At 48.7% G+C, this 26,754-nt stretch overlaps 1 protein-coding gene across 2 annotated transcripts in view; it reads right to left on the reverse strand.

Annotated features, from left to right (window-relative positions):
• SLCO2A1 (solute carrier organic anion transporter family member 2A1) overlaps positions 1 to 26,754 on the reverse strand; it is an 89,809-nt gene that overhangs the window by 36,282 nt on the left and 26,773 nt on the right. For both annotated transcript variants that reach the window (XM_070376100.1, XM_070376097.1), the window contains exons 2-3: positions 7,848 to 7,985; positions 2,933 to 3,095 (exon numbers count right to left, since the gene is read on the reverse strand). In XM_070376100.1, the coding sequence (XP_070232201.1) occupies positions 2,933 to 3,095; positions 7,848 to 7,985 (301 nt within the window). The remainder of the gene's footprint in view (positions 1 to 2,932; positions 3,096 to 7,847; positions 7,986 to 26,754) is intronic.

The raw sequence follows: 26,754 nt of genomic DNA on the forward strand, positions 1-26,754 counted from the left end.
GAAGTTAAAGACAGGCAAAACTAAAATATTAGTCAACAATAACATGGAAGATGGCAGAAGATGATGGGAATCCAAACATTACAGGATCCTTACTTTGTTCTGTTGGAGAATAGAGATAGTCATCAGATGTTTTTGTTGTTGTTCGGTTGCTAAGTCACGTCCGACTCTTTGCCACCCCATGGACTGTAGCCCATCAGGTTTCTCTGTCCATGGGGTTTTCCAGGCAAGAACACTGGAGTGGGTGGCCATTTCCTTCTCCAGGAGATCTTCTTGACTCAAGGATCAAACTCATGTCTCCTGCCTTGGAAGGCAGATTCTTTACCACTGACCAACCTGGAAAGCTCACTCATCAGCTGTAGAGTTTGCTAAATCATGGTTCGTTGTTAAAATGTAAGGGTAACAGTGCTGCACTCAATATGCCAGAAAATTGGGAAAACTCAGCAGTGGCCACAGGACTGGAAAAGGTCAGTTTTCATTCCAATCCCAAAGAAAGGCAATGCCAAAGAATGCTCAAACTACCGCACAATTGCACTCATCTCACACGCTAGTAAAGTAATGCTCAAAATTCTCCAAGCCAGGCTTTCGCAATACGTGAAGACTGAACTTCCAGATCTTCAAGCTGGTTTTAGAAAAGGCAGAGGAACCAGAGATCAAACTGTCAACATCTGCTAGATCATTGAAAAAGCAAGAGAGTTCCAGAAAAACATCTCTTTCTGCTTTATTGACTATGCCAAAGGCTTTGACTGTGTGGATCACAATAAACTGTGGAAAATACTCAAAGAGATGTGCATACCAGACCACTTGACCTGCCTCTTGAGAAACCTATATGCAGGTCAGGAAGCAACAGTTAGAACTGGACATGGAACAACAGACTGGTTCCAAATAGGAAAAGGAGTACGTCAAGGCTGTATATTGTCACCCTGCTTATTTAACTTATATGAGAGTACATCATGAGAAACACTGGGCTAGAAAAAGCACAAGCTGGAATCAAGATTGCCGGGAGAAATATCAATAACCTCAGATATGCAAATTACAGCACCCTCATGGCAGAAAGTGAAGAGGAACTCAAAAGCCTCTTGATGAAAGTGAAAGAGGAGAGTGAAAAAGTTGGCTTAAAGCTCAACATTCAGAACGTAGATCATGGCATCTGGTCCCATCACTTCATGGGAAATAGATGGGGAAACAGTGGCTGACTTTATTTTTGGGGGCTCCAAAATCACTGCAGATGGTGATTGCAGCCATGAAATTAAAAGACGTTTACTCCTTGGAAGGAAAGTTATGACCAACCTAGATAGCATATTCAAAAGCAGAGACATTGCTTTGCCAACAAAGGTCTGTCTAGTCAAGGCTAGGGTTTTCCCAGTGGTCATGTAAGAATGTGAGAGTTGGACTGTGAAGAAAGCTGAGCACCGAAGAATTGATGCTTTTGAACTGTGGTGTTGGAGAAGACTCTTGAGAGTCCCTTGGACTGCAAGGAGATCCAACCAGTCCGTTCTAAAGGAGATCAGTCCTGGGTGTTCTTTGAAAGGAATGATGCTAACGCTGAAACTCCAGTACTTTGGCCACCTCATGAGAAGAGTTGACTCATTGGAAAAGACTCTGATGCTGGGAGGGATTGGGGGTAGGAGGAGAAGGGGACGACAGAGGATGAGATGGCTGGATGGCATCACTGACTCGATGGACGTGAGTCTGAGTGAACTCCGGGAGTTGGTGATGGACAGGGAGGCCTGGCGTGCTGCAATTCGTGGGGTCGCAAAGAATCAGACATGACTGAGCAACTGAACTGAACTGAACTGAACAGTGATGCATACTGCGTTCACAGACTGGCAGACTCAATGTCAACTATCCCCAAAGTGACCTACGAATTTAATACAAGTCTAATCAAACTTCCAGAAGGTTTTTTTTTTTTTAACATATAGACAAGCCGATTATAAAATGTACATGGAATGACAAATGAGTAAGAATAGATGAAGCAATTCTGAAAAAGAAGAATAGTGTTGGAGGAATCACACTACCCAGCTTTCAGACTTCTTTGTAAAGCTACAGTAATCAAGAGTGTGGCAGTGACAAAGGAATAGACACACAGACTGATGGAACAGAAGACAAAGTCTAGAAATGGACCCTTACAAATATGTCCAACAGAGGGCTCCCCTGGTGGCTCAGTGGTAAAGAATCTGCCTGCCAGTACCGGAGACAAGAGTCTGAACCCTCGTCCGGGAAGATCCCGCTTGCCATGGAACAACTAAGCCCACGCACCACAACTATTAAGCCTGCGCTCTAGAGCTTGGAAGCCGCAACTGCTGAGCCTCCGGGCCACAGCTACTGAAGCCTGCACACCCTAGAGCCTATGCTCTGCAACAAGAAAAGCTACCGCAATGAGAAGCCTGCACACCACAACTAAAGAGGAGCCCCCGCTGCTGACTGCAACTAGAGAAAGCCCATGCAACAAGGAAGACCCAGCACAGCGAAAAATAAATTAAAAATGTGTCTCTTATTTTATTTTTAAAAAATGTCCAACTGATTTTTTATAACGATTCAAAAAATATTTAATGGAGAAAAGAGAGTCTTTTTGACAAACGAAGCTTAAAGGATTTAACATCCATATGCAAAAAGAAGAAAAAGAACCTTATAAAAAACTAACTCAAAACGTAAATGTGAAACTATGAAACTTATAAAAACACAGGGTAGAAGTTTTTCCTGACTGGAATGTAGCAAAAAATTCTTAAATGTGCACCAAAAGCACAGGAGGATTGAGGGAGTGTCTCACAAAGTTGGCAGGGGGACTTCTGGGCAATGGATACCACTCTGAGCTCTGCTGTCCTATCCCACCAGAAAGTTTCCTTGGCTTTCCTCCCCAGAGTGTATCTGACAGTCAGAACACACAGAACTATGTACCCTCATTCCCTTGAAGCAGTAATGGGAGGCCACTTACCCATGATGGTCTTGGTGTATTGGTAAGGTTCTGAGAGGAAGTGTGGGAGGGTGAGGATAAAGGCCCCCAAAGCTAGCAGAAGACCCCCAATGCCAATCAGCCTTGGACGGTGCACCCGGCTGCCAAAGTAGCTGACGAAGATGATGAGGACGGCGTTGCTGATCTGCAGAGAGAGCAGAGGAGCCGAGTGAGACCACAGGCTATGTCCTCACCCACCCATAGTGGACCTGACCATCAAAAAAGAGAGGCAAGAAGCTGCCTGGTGTGACCTAAGGGCTCAAGCAGAGCTCCTTCTCCCTGTTGTCAGAAACCCTTCCCAGCCTTAGCCTTCTAGGCCAGACCAAAGGAAGTATCTAGAGACCACGGGAAGTTCAACCATCTTAGGGCCAAACCTTTTGGGGCCAAATTCAAGAAAGCCTCCTATTCTGGCTGGCTCCTAGAAACAGTGCATGTTCTCTAACTAAAGTCCCTAAGGACTCTGATTTCATAGTCAGAATAACCACCAAGCAACATGTACTATCTCATTTCAGCATGCAGCAAGACATTTTGCAGATGGCACAATTGGGACTCAGTATATTAAGTAACTTGCTGTGTCCATGAGGTCAAGAGGTGGCTCAAACCAGGATGACCTGAGTTTAAAGTGCCCTGTCTTAACTGCGCTGGTTTATTGCCCCTTGCAGAAGTGGGTTTCTGCCCCAGAAGCTCTGCTTCTAATCAGCCCTGGCTCTCCCTGGGTTGGTTTCCACTTTTGTGAATAAGGGATGAGGATTAAAGTGCCCCAAGTCCCTTCCCAACTGGAAACACCAGTAACTCAAGCTGGTGCTCCCTGGAAGGCGTGCTCTCTGAGCCCCACCAAAGAGGGGAATCAAAGGCCCCAGCCTGGGGAGCAGGCTCCTCAATGGTAAAAGAGGGGCTGGCAGATCTGACCTTGACTCCAAGATGGTCATCTACCCCAGAAAGTAAGTTCGCCTGAGCCAGAGGAGCCCTGGATGTCAGCACGCATAGCACCCGCCCTGTCCATGCCACAGTCTCCTTCTGGCTATTAAAGCAGGTGCCCCTGTCTCAGGAAATAGGGACCAGAGGCTTGGTATGTGGCTCTTCCCATGATCATCAGTGACCTCCTCATTGCCAAGCCCACTGGCTAATCCTCTTCTCACTTGATCTCTCAGCACCTTTTGATTCAGTTAACCACTGCTCTCTTCCTAAAACCCTCCTTTCACTGAGTTTCCCTGACACCACCGTCTCCTAGTTGCTGCCCCTGGCTGCTCCTTCTCAGTCTCCTTGGCTGGTTCCTTCTTGCCTCTCTGATGTCTCAACTCTCTGAGCTCAGTCTCCGCACCTCAGCTCTTGTCTTGGGAGCTCAGCCAGCCCACAGCTTTCCTTGTTCTGTATATGCTTCTAACCCCCATAAGGAGATTAGAAGCACATTTCTACAAGTAAATGTCACACTTATCATTAGAATGATATTTGAGCAGAGATTTTTTTTCTGTCTGTTCATTCCTGTCTCCCCAGCACCTAGAATGGTGTTTGACACACATTTGGTGCTCATGAAAGGTTTGTTGAATAAATGAATGGATGACGGAGTAAATGGTAGGCTTTTTCAAGAAGAGGAAGGATTACCCAGGAGACCCCTCCTGTGTGGCCAAGAAAAAGAATGGTTTGTGACACACAGAGAAAGGGAATATGAAGGTGGGTGAGGAGGCCTAGCCTGACTCAGAAGTTGCGCCAGTTCCCGGCCAGATGTGGTTCTAGGACATTCTGTAACCAGTACCTGGAAACAAAGCTTTGTTATGCTTCTTAGATTTTATTCCCTTCTTGTTTCCCTATCATTTTGCAGGAAGTAATTGTAAATTTCAGACCATATCAGCTAAGCTAACTGAGGCTGACTTGCAAGGTTTTGGAGAAGAATGGTGGAGGGCCCCAAAGGGAGGCTCAGGAAGGACTGGGGGGCGCCCAGCCCTAAGCACTGGGAGCAGACTTGGCTGGCTTCTTGGAGGGACCTGGGCCTCTATGGCTCTTATGACTGGCTTAAGCCCTTGGTTCCCAATCTTCCCTTCAGCAGTGGAGCTCCTTTGAAAAAAATTACTTTCTTTAATACAAAAACAAAAGAAGCAGCAGCAGCAATTCTAGCTGAGGAGAGGAGGGGCTCTGCAGCCCAGGCCACATCCCTCAGCCCTGACCTGGCCCCAGACAGCTCTGTGGGCTTCCTGTCAGAGCATTTGTAACACATCCCTGCCCATTAATGTCTCAGAACAAAGGGACCCAGGGCAAACCACAGCGGGCATTAAGGGCTACTGTAGGTGAAGCTGGTGCTTCACTGGCAGATGCTCACATCTTCCCTGCCAGCCAAGCCCCTCCTCCTGCTGCCGGCCTGGTCCGACCAACCCTGTCTCCCCTTCCCCTCACCGCTGGGCCCCACTGGCTTGGAGACTGGCCTGCAGCGTGCAGGCTCCCACCTCTGGAAGCTGGCTGCACACTCCAGGCAATCAGATGGGTTTGCCTTCCCCTCCACCAGGCCTTTTCTTTCTCACACCCCTCATGCTTCTGATAGGCAGCTGCCTTTTGGTCTGTGGTGCCTCCAATCCCCCTGTGGCTCAGCTGGTAAAGAATCTGCCTGCAATATGGGAGACCTGGGTTCAATCCCTGGGTTGGGAAGATCCCCTGGAGAAGGGAAAGGCTACCCACTCCAGTATTCTGGCCTGGAGAATTCCATGGACTGTGTAGTCCATGATGTTGCAAAGAGTCAGACACAGCTAAGCAACTTTCACTTCACTTAGCCTTCAATCCTGTGCTCAAGTAGCTACCAAATCCTGTCTTTTCTTCTTTTGCAGGATCACCAGGGCCCTCTTCTCCCCTAGCTGCTCAAGCCAGGCTTAGTGAAGGCCTCCTAGCCATCTGACTTCAGGATGCACCGTCTTCTACCTCAGGTGTCTCCCAGGCTCCTCTCCAGAGGGTTCATCTTCACTGACTATACACCCAGCCCTGACTCTGTTCAAGAAGCCAGGCCAGTTCCTTGCTGCCCATCCCAATAGCTGGGAGCCTCGAGCCTGACCATGAAGCTCCGTCTTATTTGGCTGCCCTCTGCTCTCCCAGTAAGACCCCTACTTTCCTAGTCTGTTTTTAAATGCTGGGGTCAGAATCAATAGGATTGGGACTTCCCTGATGGTCCAGTGGCTAAGACTCCATATACTCCCAGTGCAGGGGGCCTGGGTTTGATCCCTGATCAGGGAACTAGATTCCACATGCCACAGATAAAGATCCCTCATGCTGCAATGAAGATCAAAGGGTCCACATGACACAACTAAGATATGGTGCAGCCAAATAAGTAAATAATAAATTTTTCAAAAAATTAAAAAAAAAAAGAATCAGTGGGATTGTTGAAGACCCTTTGGCTGAGTTCCTATCCTACCTACTCCACACATTCACCCATTCACTTGCCTTCAACACACACAGATACACATCCAGACACACACAGATACACAAGTACACACAGACAGATACACAAATATACTCACAGATCACAGACACACACAGTCATACACAGACACACACAAAGATTCAGACACATGTAGAAACAGATATACACACAGAGAGATGCACATTTTCATACAAAGCACACACACAGGATTGTTAGGTTCAAGGAATTAACTTTCTTATATTTGCTTCGAACAATGCCCATAGGGATATCTAAAACCTGATTGTTGAAAAACTCATCTGAGTTTGGGAAAGAGAAATTAGACATCCAGAAAACAGTGAAAATATCACGTGGGCCTGGGAGCTCAGAGGAGGATCTGAGGCCCATGAGGCCAGCAGGCATGACTGATGGGTCCCAGGGCTGCATGTGTGCAAGGGTGTGCCCATCACAGTGGAGGAAGTCCAGGGAGGCAGAGCGCGCGTGTCAAGAGAGGCAGCAGTAGAGATTCCAGCAGTGTGTCTGGGGACTAGCTTTTGAGCAGAGCAGGGCTGGTGGACAAAGGGCAGGGCGGGGGTTGTAGAAGAGGGGCTTTGGGGATCAGAGGGAGGTCTGGGGTGGTGGCCGTCAGACAGACCTGGGCTCTGATCTGGTGTGGCCACCAGGATCGGGTAGGCTTTCTGCCTAAAAGACATGACCTCTGTGAAGGCAGTCCTCCTGTGAGGACTGCAGGGGGATCTGCCCTGGGGTGGTGGGGAGGGTTCCTGAGGGGCTCTCCTGTGAGCGCCTGGGGGGGCACAGGACTGAAGGGTAAAGGGGCATTTCCAGCAGGGAGCTGGCTGGGGGATGAGCTGGCCGGAAGGTGGTGGTTAGGGGCCGCTGGGAGACCTCCCGCCTTCTTTTCAGCTCATTTCAGAAGCTGCCCATGAGAGTCCCTGCGTCGGCCTGAATTTCACTAAGTCAACAGAAGACCTAACTGCACTTGGGCTCCTGGGAGGGGGAGTCTGTGGCCTCCACCCCAGAACAGTGGGCCTCATGGAAAGGAAAGACAGGAAGTCATAGACCTGTGACCCCGTCTGGGAGTCAAGGCCATTGAGTTGGCCTCCAAGAGCTGCTCCCCACCTGCATCCTGCGGCTCATCTTCCCCTGGATGGGGATGGACGGAGGCCATGTAAACTGGTAGGTGGTCGCAGAACTCAGCCAGAGGCACGGAGTTTGGAGGCAGCAGGCCTGCACACCTCGGGCAAGCTGCTGACCTTGTTGAACCCCAGTGCCCTCACCTGTTGGAGGAGGTGCAGATCACCCACTCGCAGGGGAGTGGTGAGGAGGTCAGGTAACTCTGGAGGCTCTCAGCTCAGTGCTTGGTGCCAGGGGAAGTGTATCTGGCTGTCTCCATCCCCCGTGTGCCCCCTGCCCTGACCTGCTCCTCCAGAGCCCCCTGCTGGGTCCCGTGAGCACAGTGATGCTTGGGTAGGTTCCGATGGACTCGAGCATCCTGCTTACCTCATTCAAGCTGGAGATGAAGCCTGACGAAGAACTGGAGAGGCCAAACCGCTTCTCGATGGTGGTGAGGCTGCTCCTGAAGTAGGCACTATACAGGAGCTGGCAGAGCTGCAGGAGGCCATGGCACAGCACGAACACCTGGGAGGAGACTGGGCAGTGAGGCCGCTGGACAGTGAGCCCTGCTGCCCACTTCCGCTCTCCCCTCTGGGGCACAGAGGCCCAGCAGCCTGACCCATTCCCTCCCTTGTTCGTTGGGAACACGTTCTCCATCAGGTGGTCCCAGTGAAATGCTGTCATCCTCAGACCCATTTCATCTCTGACCTTGGTCAAGGCATGGCAGTCATTCCCATCATTTCAGCCATTCTTTTCACACAGCAGGAAAACCGCAGGGTTGGAGAAGCATCCTTAAAGGTCTGGCTGATCAGATTTTTCTCTGATAGCTCTGCCCTTCCTCCTGGGTCCCATGAAGGTTGAGGGTCCCCCTCCCAGCCCATTCATGTCACAAACAAGCAGGGGGGTCACATTGCTCCACACCTCTTGACCGGGCCTCCATTCCCCTTCCCCATCGACACCCATCCCCCCAGACTCCCTTCTCATACCCCAGTGAGGCTGCAGGTGGGCTCTCACCCAGGCCGATTCAGTGAACACACCAGCCCAGCTTGCTACCACCTCTTCTTATACGAGGTGTTTGTGCCGATGCTGGCTCCTCCTCTGGATGAAGATAAAGGCCTGGGAAAGGCATCCCACCCTGTCCCATAGGCCTGGTCCTGTGGGTGTGAGTAAATGTGACAAGCAAATGTGCTTTCCGTGGTTGACCGGGGCAGATACACAGTGGCAAGGGTGGAGAGGGATCGTGGCATCTGGAGTTGGCTGCACGCTCAGCGCTCCTGGGTTCTTGGCTGTTGGGCTGAGAGCAGGCTCAGAGCCCCAAACCCCCTGGAGGTGCCCCTTCTGAGGACAGCACTTGTCCTTCAGGGAAGGGCGGGGTGCCAGTCTGTCTCCTAGTCTGCCAAAGCTCTTCCCTCACTGGAAGGGCTGGCATCTCAGGAAAGCAAGAGGGATCCACCCTCATTTCTATTTCCTTGTTAAGCCAAGCCAGCCATCCACAGGGGCCCCACTCTAGGCTTCGGGGTCAGAACTGACGTCTCCTCTCCAACCTGTCAATGTAAAGCCTCTGGAAGCCCAGGGTGCAGCCCAAGCTGCCTGCTCATACATCCAAATCAAGGTGGCCAACACACCACAAAACCAGACACTTGTCCAAGCACTGCCACTCCCCTCCTGGTCTGCCGTCTTTTCAACCCATCTCAGAAGCTGCCTGTGTCGGCCTGAATTTCACTAAGTCAAGGGAAGATCTAACTGCACCTGGGCTCCCGGGAGGAGGAGGCTGTGGCCTCCACCCCAGAACAGCGGGCCTCGTGGAATTTACACTGTCCCTCAGTGATGCAAATCAAAGTTAGAGGGAAGAAGGATGGGCTGAGAGGTCAGAAGCCAGGATCAGCTAGGAGACACTGAAGCCAGGGAGAGAGGGCAGAAGCAGTGTTGGTGGCTCAGCTGGTAAAGAATCTGCCTGCATTGCGGAACTGGGTTCAGTCCCTGGGTTGGGAAGATCCTCTGGAGGAGGGCATGGAAATCCACTCCAGTATTCTTGCCTAGAGAACTCCCATGGACAGAGGAGCCTAGTGGGCTACATTCCATGGGGTTGCAGAGTCGGACTTGACTGAGGGATGAAGCACACACAATCTCTACTTGGTTCCCTAGCAGTCTGAGGACAGAAAGGTGAGGATGGTGGAGAAAAAAATCTGTCTCAGATCTTTTCCTGAAAGATACGTCTTTGCTTTTTCCAGTAAATACAAAAATCCCTTCAGACACAACGTGGAAGACTCCACCTAGAGCTAGAGGGCGCCTTTCTCACTTCACACCCCAGCAGAGCCTACTGCACTGCCAGCTTTCACTCACTGCAGCCCTGTCGGGTTGGGGTCCCTTACACGTGCCCCAGTGGAAGTGCTGGTGTGTATCTGAGACCCCAGGTTCCAGTGGACTCAGCAGATGAAGAGGAATGAGATCTGTGGCTTCAGGGGAAGGAAAGGTGGGCAGAAGTAAAGAGACTGCCGGGTAAAGAGACTGAAGTGAGTAGAAGGTTTCAGTGGATTTCTGTCCAGAGCTGCTCAAGGTCACAGCCATCTGCCTCATGGGTGGCAGAAGGAAGCCTGTCCACTCACCACCCCTGCCTCCTCAGGGAGGCTCAGCTCTGCTTCTTTTCGTGTACTGGAATTCTCCACATTTTGTGATAAAGGCCCTCTGGAAAATGGCAGTCTCTCTTACGAATGGGGAAATAGAAGTTCAGAGAGGGAGAGAGGCGGGAAATCCTAGCGCCTCAGAGCTGGGGAGACCAAGGGCTCACGAGGGCAGGAACCTGCCATGGCTACTCCGTTGTGTGAGAGGCAGGCCCAGAACCGGGCATGCCAGGCACCTGGAGAGCCTGGCACTAAGCCCGCAGCACCTGCTACGTCCAGGATACAGGCAATTTAGTCTTGGATGCCTTACCAGATTATCTTCTTCTGATTACCCCCTGAAGGTTAACGCCCCCCAACCTGCCCCACTCAAATTGTCTGTAGTCACCGTCCCTGGACGGTGCCCTTTCTGTGCATGTGCACTGGAAACCCCCTTTGTGGTGCCCACATCTCAGACTATGCTCCAGAATGTCCCCCAGGGTTTTTACACTCAAGGGCATCACACGTTGTGCTGGACGTGTCCATATGGACATTCTCAAACCCCTCCCCCAGACTAATCACTTCCTAAATAGGGTCCAATGTCCTCCCCCCAGAAACCTCTCCAGTTTTTCCTTCACTGCCCATCATGTTTGCTCAGTGCCCTAAGCCAGAAACCGGAAATCCTCCTGGATGCACGGTCCTCACCTCTGACATTTGGTGCCACTGTGATTTCATCTGGCGCCTCTTGCATTTGACCTGCCCTCACCTCCAGATTATGTCTGGCTTCAGGCCCTCCCTCTCTTATCTCCGCCAGATTCCTTCAACAGCCTATCACAGATCTCCTGTCTGCCGCCTTCCAGTCTTCCATCTCATCACTCCAGGAAGAGCTTTATCAAACAGCAATGTGAGCCAGTTACACCCAGATTAATACCTCTCACTGGCTCCCCACTTTTCACAAGATGAAAACCAATGCCCTTTGGAGAGTCATCCATGATGCTACGGGTCCTGGACTCTGACTGCCTCTTTTCCCTAGTCTGCTGGGTGGATCATGTTTTACAAAGATGGCTACACCAATGTCTCCTGTCCCACATACACCCCTTACAATGTGACAATCACATTCATCCATCAAGAAGTGGCATCTGCGTTCTCTTCCTTTCAATATGGGTCAATCTGACCTATTTGCTTCTGAAAAAGAGAAGGAAGCAGAAGTGAGGCTCTGTGACCTCTGTGGTTAAGTCTTGAAAGTTAATAGTGAATCCCCCAGCTCTTTCATGGAAACTTAGACTCCAGACATCACACTATAAGGAAGCCCCTCTTCCCTACTCATGGGGGAATCCACATGGTGATGTTCCAGCCTATAAATCCAGTTAAAGTTTCAGCCTGTAGCCAGCTTAGGATTCCAGACTTCAATGACAGGTGAGCTATACCCACCAAGCCTTCCACAGAGGGCAGATCCATGAGCAAACTAAATGTTGCCTTTGTTTTAAGCACTAAGTTTAGGGCTGCTTTGTTATGTACACTAGAGCTAGAACCTCTTGTCCTTCAAACTTCATCAAGGTCACACACTACCCCACAGCACACACTCACTGTCTGCATCTCTGCTCAGTCTTTACAAAATCATCTTTCCCATCTCTGTCTGGATAACCCTTCAATGCTTCCCTTGCCCAGCACAGGGCTCAGCTATGTGTCCAGTTCAAAGTAGCTTCCGAAAGTCCTGGCACCTGATGCTGACTTCTGCACAGAGGCTTCCGGATGACTTGGCATGTGACTGGCATTCAGGGTGGCATCCAGAAGAGGGCTGAGGGCTGTTAGAGCAGCCTGGGAGAGACACTGAGGGCTGGGCCAATGTCCAGGGCAGTGGGGAGGCAGGGAGTGGCAGCTTAGAGGCTCTTGCAGAGGTTAAATTGACAAGGCTCTTGTTCTTGATTTGAGGTGGAAGAAAAGGGGCAGAGTTTCTAGCCTGAGGGCCAGGAAGGGGTCAAGGCTGTGCGTGAGACGGGGGGCCCAGGAGGAGGTGCAGATGGAGAGAGAGGACAGGAGTTCAAGTTTGGAACACCCAAGTTACTGCAGATAAAGTTCAAAAACACCAGTCTCCCTCTAAGCAAATCAGTAATGAATTAACAGGACTGATTGATCTCTACTCGAGCAGCTGATTGGTGGCTCAGACAGTAAAGAATCTGCCTGCAATGCGGAAGAACTGGGTTCAGTTCCTGGGTTAGGAAGGTCCCCTGGAAGAGGGCATGGCAACCCACTCCAGTATTCTTGCCTGGCGAACCCCAATGGACAGAGGAGCCTGGTGGGCTATAGACCATGGGATTGCAGAGTCGGACCTGACTGAGGGATGAAGCACACACAATCTCTACTTGGTTCCCTAGCAGTCTGAGGAGAGAAAGGTGAGGATGGTGGAGAAAAAAATCTGTCTCAGATCTTTTCCTGAAAGATACGTCTTTGCTTTTTCCAGTAAATACAAAAATCCCTTCAGACACGACGTCGAAGTCTCCACCTAGAGCTAGAGGGCGCCTTTCTCACTTCACACCCCAGCAGAGCCTACTGCACTGCCAGCTTTCACTCACTGCAGCCCTGTCGGGTTGGGGTCCCTTACAGGTGCCCCAGTGGAAGTGCTGGTGTGTATCTGAGACCCCAGGTTCCAGTGGACTCAGCAGATGAAGAGGAATGAGATCTGTGGCTTCAAGGGAAGGAAAGGTGGGGAGAAGATGCGGGTAAAGAGATAGAAGTGGAGAGAAGATTCCAGTAGATTTCTGTCCAGAGCTGCTCAAGGTCACAGCCATCTGGTTTCACTACTGAGCTTACATGGACAGGACTGAGGCTACTGGAAGTTATCAAGTGCCTGCTCCATGGCCTGGAGAAGGCAATGGCACCCCACTCCAGTACTCTTGCCTGGAAAATCCCATGGACAGAGGAGCCTGGTAGGCTGCAGTCCATGGGGTCGCGAAGAGTCGGACATGACTGAGCGACTTCACTTTCACTTTTCACTTTCCTGCATTGGAGAAGAAATGGCAACCCACTCCAGTGTTCTTGGTTGGAGAATCCCAGGGATGGAGGAGCCTGGTGGGCTGCCATCTATGAGGCCGCACAGAGTCGGACACAACTGAAGCAACTTAGCAGCAGCAGTAGCAGCTCCATGGCCAGTGTAATATGGAGCAGCAAACACTTGACACCATACAGGGCAGATAGAAATCCATCCCTTGTGAGACTGTGGGGCTTATGAGCATAAGGAGACGGACTGGTGGGAGAAGGAAAGCTTTGCTCAAGGGTTTGCAACCCATCCTCCACTACCATTTAGACAACATGGTGTCGTGGGATTTGATAGTTGGGGTTTGGGACTCAAACAAGCTGAAGCTCACATCCTGACTCTGTAATGAATGGTGTGACCTCTGACTATGTATTTGACCCTCTGACAGCAGTTTTCCCACTGGCAAACAGGAGCTTTGACAATACCTACTCCTGCTGTCTTGGGAGGTTTGCATAAAAGGGTCTGTGTTTAAAGCCCTAGAGACCTGCTTGACCCACAGCGTGTGCTCCACATTCTGGAGAGATAGCTAATAAGCCCAGGCTTCCACCTCTCACTCCTCCTGCTCAAATAATTGAACCTCTCTGTTGCTTTCCCATCTCCTGCAGCATGAAAACTCTAGGACAGAGTTTCCCACAATGTGTTAGGCAGGTCACCACTTGTTTGAGATGCTCCAAGTTGAAAGGATTCCCAGGACAAAAAAGTTTGGAAAACTTTGCATGCTACCATCCTTCCTTGTGAATATTTACAGTTCGTATCAGAATATTAAAGTCTCTAAGAAAACCTTCAGTAAAGACTTGCTTTTAGCTTTGTTTTACCCAACTTTCTCCATGGTTTCTTTAGCCATGTGACCCCTGTATATATATGAAATGTCTACAGACTCTAGCATTCTGCAGAATATAGTTTATGGAAGGATTCCACATCCCTTTTAAAAGTAGCTAATGGTAGAATCTGGGTCTTGAGATTTCTTCACAAAAGGAAAAGAAAATAAATATCTATTACATGGCTGTATTATCTTTTTAAAATAGCCCACCAGCATTTTCTGTCTCCTCACTCCACTTTTTTTTCCTTTTTATAGCGTTATTACTTCCTAGGAGAGTGAAAAAGCTGGTTTAAAACTCAACATTCAAAAACTAAGATCATGCCATCCGGCCCCATCACTTCATGGCAAATAGATGGGGAAACAATGGAAACAGTGACAGGCTTTATTTTCTTGGGCTCCAAAATCACTGCAGATGGTGACTGCAGCCATGAAATTGAAAGACACTTGCTCCTTGGAAGAAAAGCTATGATAAACCTTGAAAGCATATTAAAAAGCAGAGACATTACTTTGCCAACAAAAATCCGTCTAGTCAAAGCTATGGTTTTTCCAGTAGTCATGTATAAATGTGAGAGTTGGACCATAAAGAAGGCTGAGTGCTGAAGAATTGATGCTTTTGAACTGTGGTGTTGGAGAAGACTCTTGAGAGTCCCTTGGATGGCAAGGGGATCAAACCAGTCAATCCTAAAGGAAATCAACCCTGATGTTCATTGGAAGGACTGATGCTGAAGCTGAAGTTCCAATACTTCTGGCCACCTGATGCGAAGAACTGGCTCATTAGAAAAGACCCTGATGCTGGAAAATATTGAAAGCAGGAGAAAAAGGGAACAATAGAGGATGAAATGGTTAGATGGCATCACTGACTCAATGGACATGAGTTTGAGCAAGCTCTGGGAGTTGACGATGGACAGGTAAGCCTGGTGTGCTGCAGTCCATGAGGTCGCAAAGTGTCAGACACGTCTGAGCAACTGAAGTGAACGGAATTGCTTCCTAAAATTACATCACACATTTATCACTTATGGTCATCACCCCACCAAAATCCAGAAGAATTCACAGAGGAAAAATGATGTGTGCTTTTTAAGATGCCATGTCTTCTTGTCTGGAACAATGCCTAGTCCTTAATTGGGGCTCATTCATTGTCAAGTGAATGAATAGGTCTTTAAATAGTCTAACTGATGAACTCTCTTCCAGAATATATGTCCATCAGAGGAGCCATTTGGGAAGCTGCAGGTTTGTTCCAATGGTCTGTCCTCAATCATTATAAAATTCCCCTTCAGCATTGCTTTTAATCAGTCTAAAGGAACTCATCAATCATTTAAAATCTGTGCACTTTATTATGTAAAGTGAAATGAAGTGTTAGTCACTCAGTCGTGTGTGATTCTTTGTGACCTCATGGGTCACACATTGTAGCCCACTGGGTTCCTCTGTCTATGGAATTCTCTAGGCAGTAATACTGAGTGGGTTGCCGTTCCCTTCTCCAGGGGATCTTCTCAATCCAGGGATCAAACCCAGGTCCCTTGCATTGCAGGCAGATTCTTTACCATCTGAGCCACCAAGGAAGCCCTATAATATGAAAACTATACCTCAATAAAGTTGATTTAAGGAAAATTTAATTTCAAAATGATTTGCAACCAGCAAGGTATTCAAAATAATCTTCTGAGGCTTTGAAGGGAATTCCACAAACAGTATTTTTTTTTTAAACTATGAGCGTTGGCAGTGTCATTGGAATAAATCTGTTAAAGAGTTCACTTTGAAACCATCAAAATCCAAGTAGATATTTAAATGTGTGTGTGTTAAAACTATACAAGTCTTCAGGCACATCTTGTAGAAGGAAGTACGAAAGGAAAGTTAATGCAAGGGAACAACATTCTTGCAGGGTGTGGTGGACAGGAAGCTCTAAAACATCTAACTGTTCACGTTCACAGCTCTATTCTTTTTCCAATCTTAACAAACATGGAGAGGAAATTCAGACAGGAAGGAAGCAGAGAGATTGGAGTGGTCATGAAGATCTTTCTTCTAACAGAGATGACTCTTTTTACCACCTTTGCCAAAGAGCTAAGAATGGCTGAAAGATGCTGAGACACCAAGTGAAGGTTCAGAGTGGAACCCCAGGCCCCAGCCAAACTGCAGAGCTCTGTGTAAGTAAATAATCAGACTGTGAGGGTAAACTGTTAGGACAGACAGTGACACCCTTAGAGCTCGGGATGAAAAGAAAAGGTCAAAGTGCAGCCCAGCCATTGTTTCTTCTGCTCTGCAGGTTCATGACATTCTTTTCTGAACTAAACAGAGAACTATGATCTGAAGCACCTACTTGGAATTATAGGGACACTAGAAGAATTTCTGAAATGTGGTCCCCACAGGATTACTACCCATCTAATCACTGACTCTGCTGTCAACCAAGTCTGATTTTGTCCACATGCATCCCGATGAAGGCAAAACTCTAGAAAATTCAGCCGATGCCTTAGGCTCACCAGGATGTGATGTCTCTGAGATAGTTTAACACACTTATGGGAACCAGGAGTGGGAAGAAAGCCATTCAGGAGCAGGAGATGGGACTGGACTGGGACACTGGCTGTGACCTCCCAGTTTAGATCAAGGATGTTCCCATCCTTAAACAGCAGATGTCAGTAGTCTAAATGGAGCTATTTGGAAGGAAGGAAGGAAGGAGGAAGACTGAGAAGAAAGAGTAAAGAAGAGCTCAGGGAAACCTTACTCTGGCCCAGCCCAGCAGTGCAGGCAGAGCTCAGAGGATGGCTGCTCACAGTTCTCCTGTCGGAGAGGAGTCTTAGAGGTACCACTTACTTTAGTCCCTCCAACCTGTGTGGGATAAGATCTGGCCCCAGAATCCTTGTTGATCCTCCTCACCAGGTTGAAGTGGACTGGGGCAGGGAGGCAGGAACAGCTGGAGGCTCGCACATCCCTTGGGCAGCACCAGAGCTGCCCAGCCACAGTGACAACCCAGCTGGGTTTGAGCCACATTGCCATTCAGAAGCCCCTTTTCATGGTCAGCTGGGATCCCTCCTACTTAATCACAATCCACTTACATTTATTTTCACTTTTTTCTTTTATTTTGAATTCAATGTATCACATGCACATTTTTTTTTTTTTAATTGTCACGTGGAAGGACTAAGAATGACAAGGCCAGCCCTATGCTCAACTGTAGGCTACCTCAAGTACTACAGTCCAGGGACATACTCTTTTTAGTGTTTCTGTCGATTACATCCACATATCTCAAAATAATATTCTTGTTTTGCAATTTCTTGATTTATCACTTTTGACTGTGTGCCACGATAGAAGAGGATTTAGCTCACTTATTCAGGTCCCCTCTCTCTCCCTCTTCCCCCCAACTTTTAATAGTTCTATCAGTATTTATATCCTTATTGGATATAAATACTTCACTTTGTGGCAAGCAAGCCTGGAGCCAGCAGTGGGGCTTACCCTCTGGGTGCCCACCCACACCAGCTGACGATCCCTCAAGGCATGGAGAGAAGCCTAAGGTAAAGGGCTGCGCTGTATTAACCCCTCAGGTCCAGCTCCACTTGTCTGTCATCTCTTCCTTCTTCCATCCCTGCCCACTCTGAACCTGCAGCTCTCCATGACTGTGCCAAGTTCCAAGTCCAGGGGCTCCCCCACTATCAGCCCCACACATGCACTTCAGAGTCCACTCTCCTCCACTTTGTCTCATCTATTGATACTTTCCAACCACTCTCCATCTTACTGAAATTTTGGGGGTGTTTCATCCACTCATAATTCCTGTACTTTTCTTTTTTCTGTTATTAGTTCTCATAATTTTTTAATTCATTGCTCTTATCCTAACGAGGGTATTAGAGATGAAGGGAGACAAACACATGCTGAGCCTGCCATCTTGAATTATGAACCAAACCCACCTCCTGATGCTAAGTCCAGTAAACAAATTAATAATTCTGTCCTCACTTTTTCAAAGGGAAAAAAAAGGCATATGTACTTGTCAGGGGCCTAAGTAGTCAAGCCAAGAAGTGTGCCCAGGCTCTTCTCCAAAACCTTCCCTCCCTCACCCCTAGGATACTCATGCATCCTGACACCTCATTCATTTGACTAGGATTTTCCAAAGTGGTCAGTCTATCTCCAACAGAAGTCACATGGCTGGAAAGTGGTGCTGGCTTAGGGTGTCTCTCCATCTCCACCTAAATATTTCTATTTTTTTTTAGTGTCTTTACTCTCATAGCCCATTCTCAGTCCTGGTTGGAAGTTCACCCAATGGATAAGATCTGGGAGGTGAGACTCCAGGCTCAAGAGGTCCTAATGCAATAGGGACAAAGAAGGAAACTCAGAAAAGGTGACTTCCGGCTGTTCCCAATGACCTCAAAGAGGCAGCATCTGAAAGGAAAGGAGGTCTGTGGGTTGGCTCCTCTGAGCTGGAGGGGAGAGGGGAATCTTGCCCCTGTCCTGCCAAGAAGGGAAGCAAAGCAAAGATGGGTCATGGAGTGAAGGCCTCCTTCAGCCCCATCCGCCTGCTTACCCTCCTGTACCTTCAGCAGGGTGTGACTTTGGATCCAAACCATGGTTCAGTGGCCCCAAAGGGGAATATGTCTTTTAAGAAGTGATTCAGGAAATCAGGTACATTCCCACGTGGGAAGAATGCCTGAACAAGATAAAGCTCAGAGATTCAAAATAGCCAGCCCAGCCCAGGGTCCAAGCAGGAGGTAGTCACGGAAGGTACCTGTAGTAGTATCTTTCGTATTATCATAAACTAGACAAAGCCTTTGATAAGACATGGTCCTGGGTGCTCTGGGAAGTTTGAAAATCAGAACAATCTAAAAAGAACAACACAGATTCCCCTCATGGCTTCCTTGTTCCGTAAAAGGGCAGTGGCCAGTCTGGAGAGCTGAGACTCTGATTCTGCCCATCGGGGAGGCCCCTAGGCGTCTCTGCCCAGCACCCTCTCACTAGCTTTTGCTCTCCACACCATGATCTTACTGTCTGGCAGGTTCTCCTCATGCGACCGCAAACGGCCATCGGAGGTCTGTGGGAGCTGCTCTCCGGAGGACTGGAGCTTCAGTGGAGGCCGGGAGTCCACCAGATGCCACAGCAAGCCCAGAGGACCACAGCACTTCAGTGGTCTCTCCCATGGGTCACACTGCTTGGTGGGGGTGTGGGGTGGGCCAAGGACCTCTCCAATCCAGATCGCCAAGGAATTGGGTTAGATCAGGATCTTCCAGCCATTTTTTAGTTTAGTCCACTCGCTTAGAAAAAAAAATCTCGCCTAAAGGCCTCTAGGTAAGAGAAAATTGAACAGGACACTGCAAGCCCCAAGCCACATAATTCTCTAGTTTTTGTTGTTATTGTGACTAGGAGAGGCCTTTGATAGGACTGAATCCTGAGGGCCCTTGGATGTACAAAAATCAGCACTATCTATAAAGAAACATGTGGATTTCCGTGGCAGCGGAAGGGACACTGCAGTGATACCAGAAATCTTCAAACACTTTTGGCTGCAGTTGATTTCCTTTGGCTTTTCCCTGGTGGTGACTGTCTGAAGCTCAGCCCCAGCCACGAGGAAGTCAGATGTCTAGACTCTCCTGGTGGCATTTGTGAAGGAGGATGAAAGAGCGAAGGGCGAGAGATGGCCCAAGGTGACCAGGACATGTGGCGTGGGCTTCAGAAATCGTAGATTTAAAAAAATTCTGGAAGAGATGAAACATGAGCACACAGACTAAATGAATTTAGTCTGTGATTTAGTCTTTAGATTAACTAGAACCATGGTGCTCAAGGGTTCCCAGAAAAATAAAAACTTTGAAACAAAATTATCATTGACATTTATGTAAGTATGTGTCCAAATTCTTCTCTAGAAATTTCCAAAGTCACTTTTATTTTTTAAGTCAGAAAAGCTTTCCTTCTTGGAAAACAAGTACCATTTGTCTTTTTTTGGAAGTTGGCACAAGAGTAATTTGTTAGGTGAAATAAGGCGCCATTCGGGAAACTTTGAATCCATTTGTGGCAGGAAAACACCACTCATACTGTATTAATATAGAAACTTCACCTATTTTATATTCTTCCTATTCTTTGTAAAACAAGATGGGATGTTAATATTTTCCCTCACCTCCCTGAAGGGTTTGCAGATTAAGCCCTTCCCTTCCTGCTCTCAAGGAAGGGGAAGTGAGTTTTTCAGAGAGAAAGTAGGGTGTGGAAGCATGTATTGGAAGAGCCCAGGATCCTGGGAAGCTGGCCAGGAAGGAGGGACCCCTCTGCCCAAGAAGGCTGGTTCACGGCCACAGGGAAGCATGAAGGGCAGTTCTCCTCACATCACCTTGTTTGTGTAATGATTAGTTTGTCTGCTTGTTTTTGATCTGTATCTTCTGCATCTGGCTGAGTATCTGGCACATGCTGCTGCTGCTGCTGCTGCTGCTAATTTGCTTCAGTTGTGTCCGACTCTGTGTGACCCCATAGATGGCAGCCCACCAGGCTCCCCCGTCCCTGGGATTCTCCAGGCAAGAACACTGGAGTGGGTTGCCATTTCCTTCTCCAATGCAGGAAAGTGAAAAGTGAAAGCGAAGTCGCTCAGTTGTGTCCGACTCTTCGTGACCCCATGGACTGCAGCCTACCAGGCTCCTCCGTCCATGGGATTTTCCAGGCAAGAGTACTGGAGTGGGGTGCCATTGCCTTCTCCATCTGGCATATAATAGATGTCTAATAAATACCTGCTGCATACAGTGAATCCTCATACCCCTGAGAGGCAAATACGATTCTGCTGGTTTAAGGACGAGGGAGCTGAGGTTCAGTTAAGCTTACAAAATGCTCTTATCATACAGTTGGTAAATGGTAGCACCCAAGGTACGCCAAGTGACACCATCATTCTGCTCCACCCAGCACCCTGATCGCATGAGAGTTTGGGCAAAAATGGCACCACTGAAGCTGTCTTCATCAAGATAGCTGGTTACCTAACTGCCAAACCCAGTGCCAAATCCGATGACAGGTTTACCTGAGTCCTGCAGCACCTGCCAGTCTTGTTTCCCTCAGCATCTCTGATGCCATTGCTTCCCGAGCTCATGCAGTCTCTGTAAGTGTTCCTCCGTAGAAATTCCTGTGGGAGCTCTTTCTGTTCCATCCTTAGCCCCGTTGTCTGTCTCTCTGCACACACACACACCCCATGGGCATCCTGCTCATCCACCAAACAGCTCACCCTTGTGGCATGCCAAAGCCTCCAGTCCATGCTAGACTGCAGACCTCCCACCTCAACCCCCTACTTCCCACACGGTTTGACTTTACTCCCAACAACCAGTATCTGAAATTCAAACGACCACATTACCCTACACTGCCTCCTGCGGATTCACCTTCAAACCAAGGCTCCAGGCCATGCTGTGTCTCCGCCTCCACTGCCGCCCTCCATCCAGAGGCTGGCAGGCCCACTTGGCCACTACTGGTCAGGTGGGTCTATGCTTTCCTGAAGCCCACTCCTTCCTCCTTCCAATTGATTCTCTAGCCAGCAGCCAGAGTGATCTTTGAAGAATGGATAACATTCACCACAAAAAGGCACAAGTCAGCTTGATACAGTGCCAGAGGGACAGCACGCAGACCGAGAAACAGAACATTTCTAGCTTCCCAGACAGCCTCCGGCACCCTCTCAGTCAGCTTCCCCTCCAGGGTAGTGATCGCCTGTCCTCTAGCAGCTCACGTAATTTGCCGGGTTTGTACTTTACAGAAGTACAATCGCATGGAGTGTCAGCGTGATCTTCTGAAGATGGAGATCAGAGCCTCTCATGACCCATGAAAAATCCCTCCAGTGGAATTCCACCAGCTCAGATCAAGATCAAACAGAGCACCCCAGCCTGCAGGGCCTCCCTGTTCCAGCTCACGTCCACCTCTGGCCTCGCTGAGCTTCCCGCCACCACGGCCTCTCCTTGCGTACTACCCTAGCTACGGTCTGGGGTAACAGGCAGTAAAATTTGTAGCTGGCTGGAAAACTCATCACCTGTGTGAGATGACGTGTTACCTTAGAGCTTCTGGGGGTGGGGCCCATTCTGTCTACCAGGGTCTGGGGCAGGGGGCTCTTCATTCCCACCGCCTCCCTTGTTTAGCCTCTACTCACATATCTATATGATGGTGAAGAATGTCTCTCCTGTCACACATTCTCCATTCTTCCTTCATGGCCCTGAGCCCAGACTGCAATTACAACGACCTTGCGTGTTTGGGGCCCTACGGCAATCCTGGCATCCAGCACAGAGCCGTCGCCAGCCAGTGGGCGGAGGAGGGAAATGACCGCAAAGCACGGCTGGCTACTACTTTATGAGAAGGAGGTGATCTGCTTGGCAAATATCTGACGATAAACAAATCAACGGGAAAGAATGAACTTCAGGGAATGTAACCACCGGTTACATCAGCACCTGTAAGCCATGAGTAGGAAGATGTAAAATTATTAAAGCAGATTGTGAATTCCTTGAAGATATAGGGTTTTTTTTTTCCTTTTCTCCTTCTATTGTGCCCATTTATCTCCCAAGGAGATAAATCAATTACTTAGCAAATTCTTGTTAATTCTTTCACTGTCAGCAGGGTGACACCCAGGGCCAGCTGCACATCAGAGCTCCCAAACATCTCCATTTGGAAAAATGAAACCCTGGACTCATGGTCACCTCTTGCCAGGCTTTTTAACAGAAAGACTGGAGTCACACTGAGCAATGAAGGGGGCAGGTCTGAGTGTCCCCCCGAGGCTGCCCCTCGAGGAGTTTGAGGTTCTATAGGGAATGGTAGGTGCCCCAGCAGGCCGAGGAAGGAATCCTCGCTCAGGGAAGCCCTGCCTGGAAGCCTGTGCTCACCCTCTCAGAGGCCGCCGAGTTCCTGATAAACCACAGCACACCCCGCCCAATTAAAGTCACTGGAAATTTGAGAACCAAGCTTGAAGAACCTGTAATAGAGTCAAAGACAGCAGACACGCCTGATACAAGAGTGGGCCGGCCGCCCACCAGGACAGGCCAGGACATGGGCGTGCATGGACGCCAAGACTCCGGGTCTGCTCATTGTCACTGTCCACCTCACTGGCTGACCTGATGTTAGAGCGTCTCCTGAGGCTGTAGTGTTCCAGAGCCGTACACAAGCAACAGAAAGGCATGCTCCCCTGCGATGGGCCGCCCCTGGCAGCAACATTCTCCTGCATAGAAGCATCTTCACGCCCCATCCTGCTCACTCCAGCATTCCCCTGCCCATTCCCAACCACAGTGGTCCTCACACGTGCCCATTTCCTTCCAAGACCCCATCAATCTGAAAGTGACAGCAGCCCCCTGGAAACTCCAGCCCGCCCCTGCCAGCAGGACAAGATGTTCAGGGCAGATGCCCCAACACAGCACAATTGCTACACTTTGTGGCATGACTTCCTTCTGCTTTCCTGGCTGCTAGTAGAAGCATGGCAGGAGGAAAAGGCTTTGTCAGATGCATCAGGAGGATGACGTGTCCTTTGTAAGTGCTGAGCACAAATCCAGATCCCACCCTTGACCTCCTGGGGATCCCCAGAGGGACGTGGAAGCTGATGGTCTCCATTCCCTACTGATTGATGACAGTCAAAATATCAAGGATATGAACCCAAAGGAACCACGCTACCTGCAGATAACTCTGACAGGGAACCCAGAATATCTGTCGCCATCATGCCCCATGGGCCTCCACTTCCCCTCCCCACAAGCCCCTCCCTCCAGTCCCCCATGTGGTCCCCCAGCATCTTTATGATCTTTATGTCCCCCAGCATCTTATGATCTTCATGACTGATCTTACCTCTCTCTTCACCCTCTGCCTCTGCTAGGGACACTTTCTATGACCTGTGCTGTCCCCAGCCTCTTTGCTGGATATTATGGGCTGAATTGTGTCTCCAAAGAGATATGTCAAAGGCCTAACCCCTGGTGATTGTGAATGTGACATTACTGGAAATAGGGTCTTTGCAAATATAATCAAGTTACAATGAGGTCATCCTGGAGTAGGGTGAGCCTTAATCCAATGACAGGCGCCCTTACAAGAGCAAATTTGGATCCAGAGACACAGGACACTGGAGGCAGAAGACACTGGAGTGATGTGGCTACAAGCCAAGGATTTCTGGCAATCACTAGAAGCATGCCTGCAACTCCCTTGGTCCTCTTCACTCTGTTAAATGACAGAATCCTGTCCCTCTGGCCCAGATGTCCTCAGCTGACCCTACTAGAAACCATCTTTAACCTCTCTCAGGCCCACTACATTTCCTTCTCCAGCTTCAGAGAGTCTGCACTCACCCACTCTTCAGGTGACTGAGGAAGCAGGTTGCTTTCTTAGCTGTTCATGTCCCTCCCAATTCACCCAGCTGTTTTCTTAATTCTTTTATTGCTCATGGTTTTCCTTTGTGGACAAACACCATGACAGCCAAAGCCTCCTATGCCTCTTCCCCTCCCACCCTTGTTTTGATTGCCTCTGGGCTCCACTCCCCTGACCTGGGTGTCTCCTTCTTATCCCCAGGCTCTCCCACATTCTCTCCATTCCTGGAGGGACCTGACTCACGTTCCATGAGAATTTTCCCTAAACGTGTGGACCTCTCCTCTGTGGAAACCAAGTAGTTATAGGAAGCCCATGTGGAATGGAGGGACCTTCCTTGTCTCCACAAAGTGAAACTGCCTCCCCTCCTGCCTTTCGAAGCTGTCTTGCAGGGTGTCCTGCCGCCTTCACTGAGGGCAAATTCTCACAAGTAGCAGGGTCAGTCTCCAGGCATTTCTCCACAGGCCAGAAACGTCTACCCACCAATCTGTCTGGACCTTATGAAGGACCGAACTCCAGACTGATTGGCTTTTCTAGACTTGCTCTAAATGAGAGCCCACAGCCTGCAAACCTTTAAGAGGTCTCCTGGCTCAGCAGCCCCAACACACTGAACTTGTATCTACTCTTTGAATGTGGTCCTTTTCATCCAGGTTCAGAGTCCTTGTGTATGCTTCCTTATGCCTAGAACATTCTCCCACCCCTTCCCTTGCCTCCTTGCTGGCCTGATTCCCCTTGTCAAGCTCTGTTTGAACATGGCTTCCCTTATTTAGGCTACTCCCCTGCTGACACATCCCCTTAGGAAGCTGTGGACCTCTCTCTCTGACACCATCACAATTGTGACCCCAGGGCCATCATGGTTATACAGCGGATCAGCTCCCAAAGACCTTGCTTAGTTCAAAAAACACACAAGTCAAGACTTAACCTTCATGGGATGCCGTGTCTCCTTATGAAAACTGAAACGGTGCCTCCCTCTGGCAAAGGTGCAGACACAGTCTACAATTCCCTTGGTCTATTTGCTTTAACAAATCTTAGTGGGGGCTAGAGGGGGCAGGGGATACAGGGGTACATTATTGCTAATTTCTCCCAGAAGGAACACTTGAAGTAATGTGATAAGCAAATGTTTATTGAATATCATTATGGGTTAAGCAGGGCTCAACCCCTCTAGAGCAGTTTGTAAATACGATGAGGTATGTGTACACACATACACCACCACACACACAACACCTTACATCTTTCCTGAGAAATCTGTAGGCATGTAAAGAAGCAAAAGTTAGTATCAGACATGGAACAACCAACAAGTTTAAAATTGGGAAAGGAGTATGACAAGGCTGTATACTGTCGCCCTGCTTATTTAACTTATATGCAAAGTACATTATGCAAAATGCTGGGCCAGATGAATCACAAGCTGGAATCAAGATCACCAGGAGAACCATCAACAAACTGAGATGCGTAGATGATACTATAATGGCAGAAAATGAGGAGGAACTAAAGAACCTCTTGATGAGGGTGAAAGAAGAGAGTGAAAAAGCTGGCTTGAAACTCAACATTAAAAAAAAAAAAAACTAAGATCATGGCATTTGGTCCCATCACTTCACAGCAAACAGAAGGGGGAAAAGTAGAAGCAGTGACAGATTTCATTTTCTTGGGCTCCAAAATCATTGTGGATGGTTACTGCAGCCATGAAATTAAAAGATGCTTCCTCCTTGGAAGTAAAGCTGCTGACAAAAGTCCATATAGTCAAAGCTATGGTTTTTCCAGTTCAGTTCAGTTCAGTCGCTCAGTCGTGTCCAACTCTTTGTGACCCCATGAATCGCAGCACACCAGGCCTCCCTGTCCATCACCAACTCCCGGAGTTCACTCAGACTCACGTCCATCGAGTCCGTGATGCCATCCAGCAATCTCATCCTCTGTCATCCCCTTCTCCTCTTGCCCCCAATCCCTCCCAGCATCAGAGTCTTTTCCAATGAGTCAACTCTTGGCATCAGGTGGCCAAAGTACTGGAGTTTCAGCTTTAGCATTATTCCTTCCAAAGAAATCCCAGGGCTGATCTCCTTCAGAATGGACTGGTTGGATCTCCTTGCAGTCCAAGGGACTCTCAAGAGTCTTCTCCAACACCACAGTTCAAAAGCATCAATTATCCGGCACTCAGCCTTCTTCACAGTCCAACTCTCATAGCCATACATGACCACAGGAAAAACCATAGCCTTGACTAGATGGACCTTTGTTGGCAAAGTAATGTCTCTGCTTTTGAATATGCTATCTAGGTTGGTCATAACTTTCCTTCCAAGGAGTAAGCGTCTTTTAATTTCATGGCTGCAATCACCATCTGCAGTGAGTTTGGAGCCCCCCAAAATAAAGTCTGACACTGTTTCCACTGTCTCCCCATCTATTTCCCATGTTCCAGTAGTCATATACAAATGTGAGAGTTGGACCATATAGAAGGCTGAGCACTGAAGAATTGATGCTTTTGAACTGTAGTGTTGCAGAAGACTCTTGAGAATCCCTTGGACAGCAAGATCAAACCAGTCAATCCTAAAGGAAATCAACCCTGAATATTCGTTGAATGTACTGATGCTGAAGCTCCAATACTTTGGCCACCTGATGCGAAGA

Source organism: Bos mutus, chromosome 1 (genome assembly GCF_027580195.1).
Source record: "Bos mutus isolate GX-2022 chromosome 1, NWIPB_WYAK_1.1, whole genome shotgun sequence".
NCBI classification, from domain to species: domain Eukaryota; kingdom Metazoa; phylum Chordata; class Mammalia; order Artiodactyla; family Bovidae; genus Bos; species Bos mutus.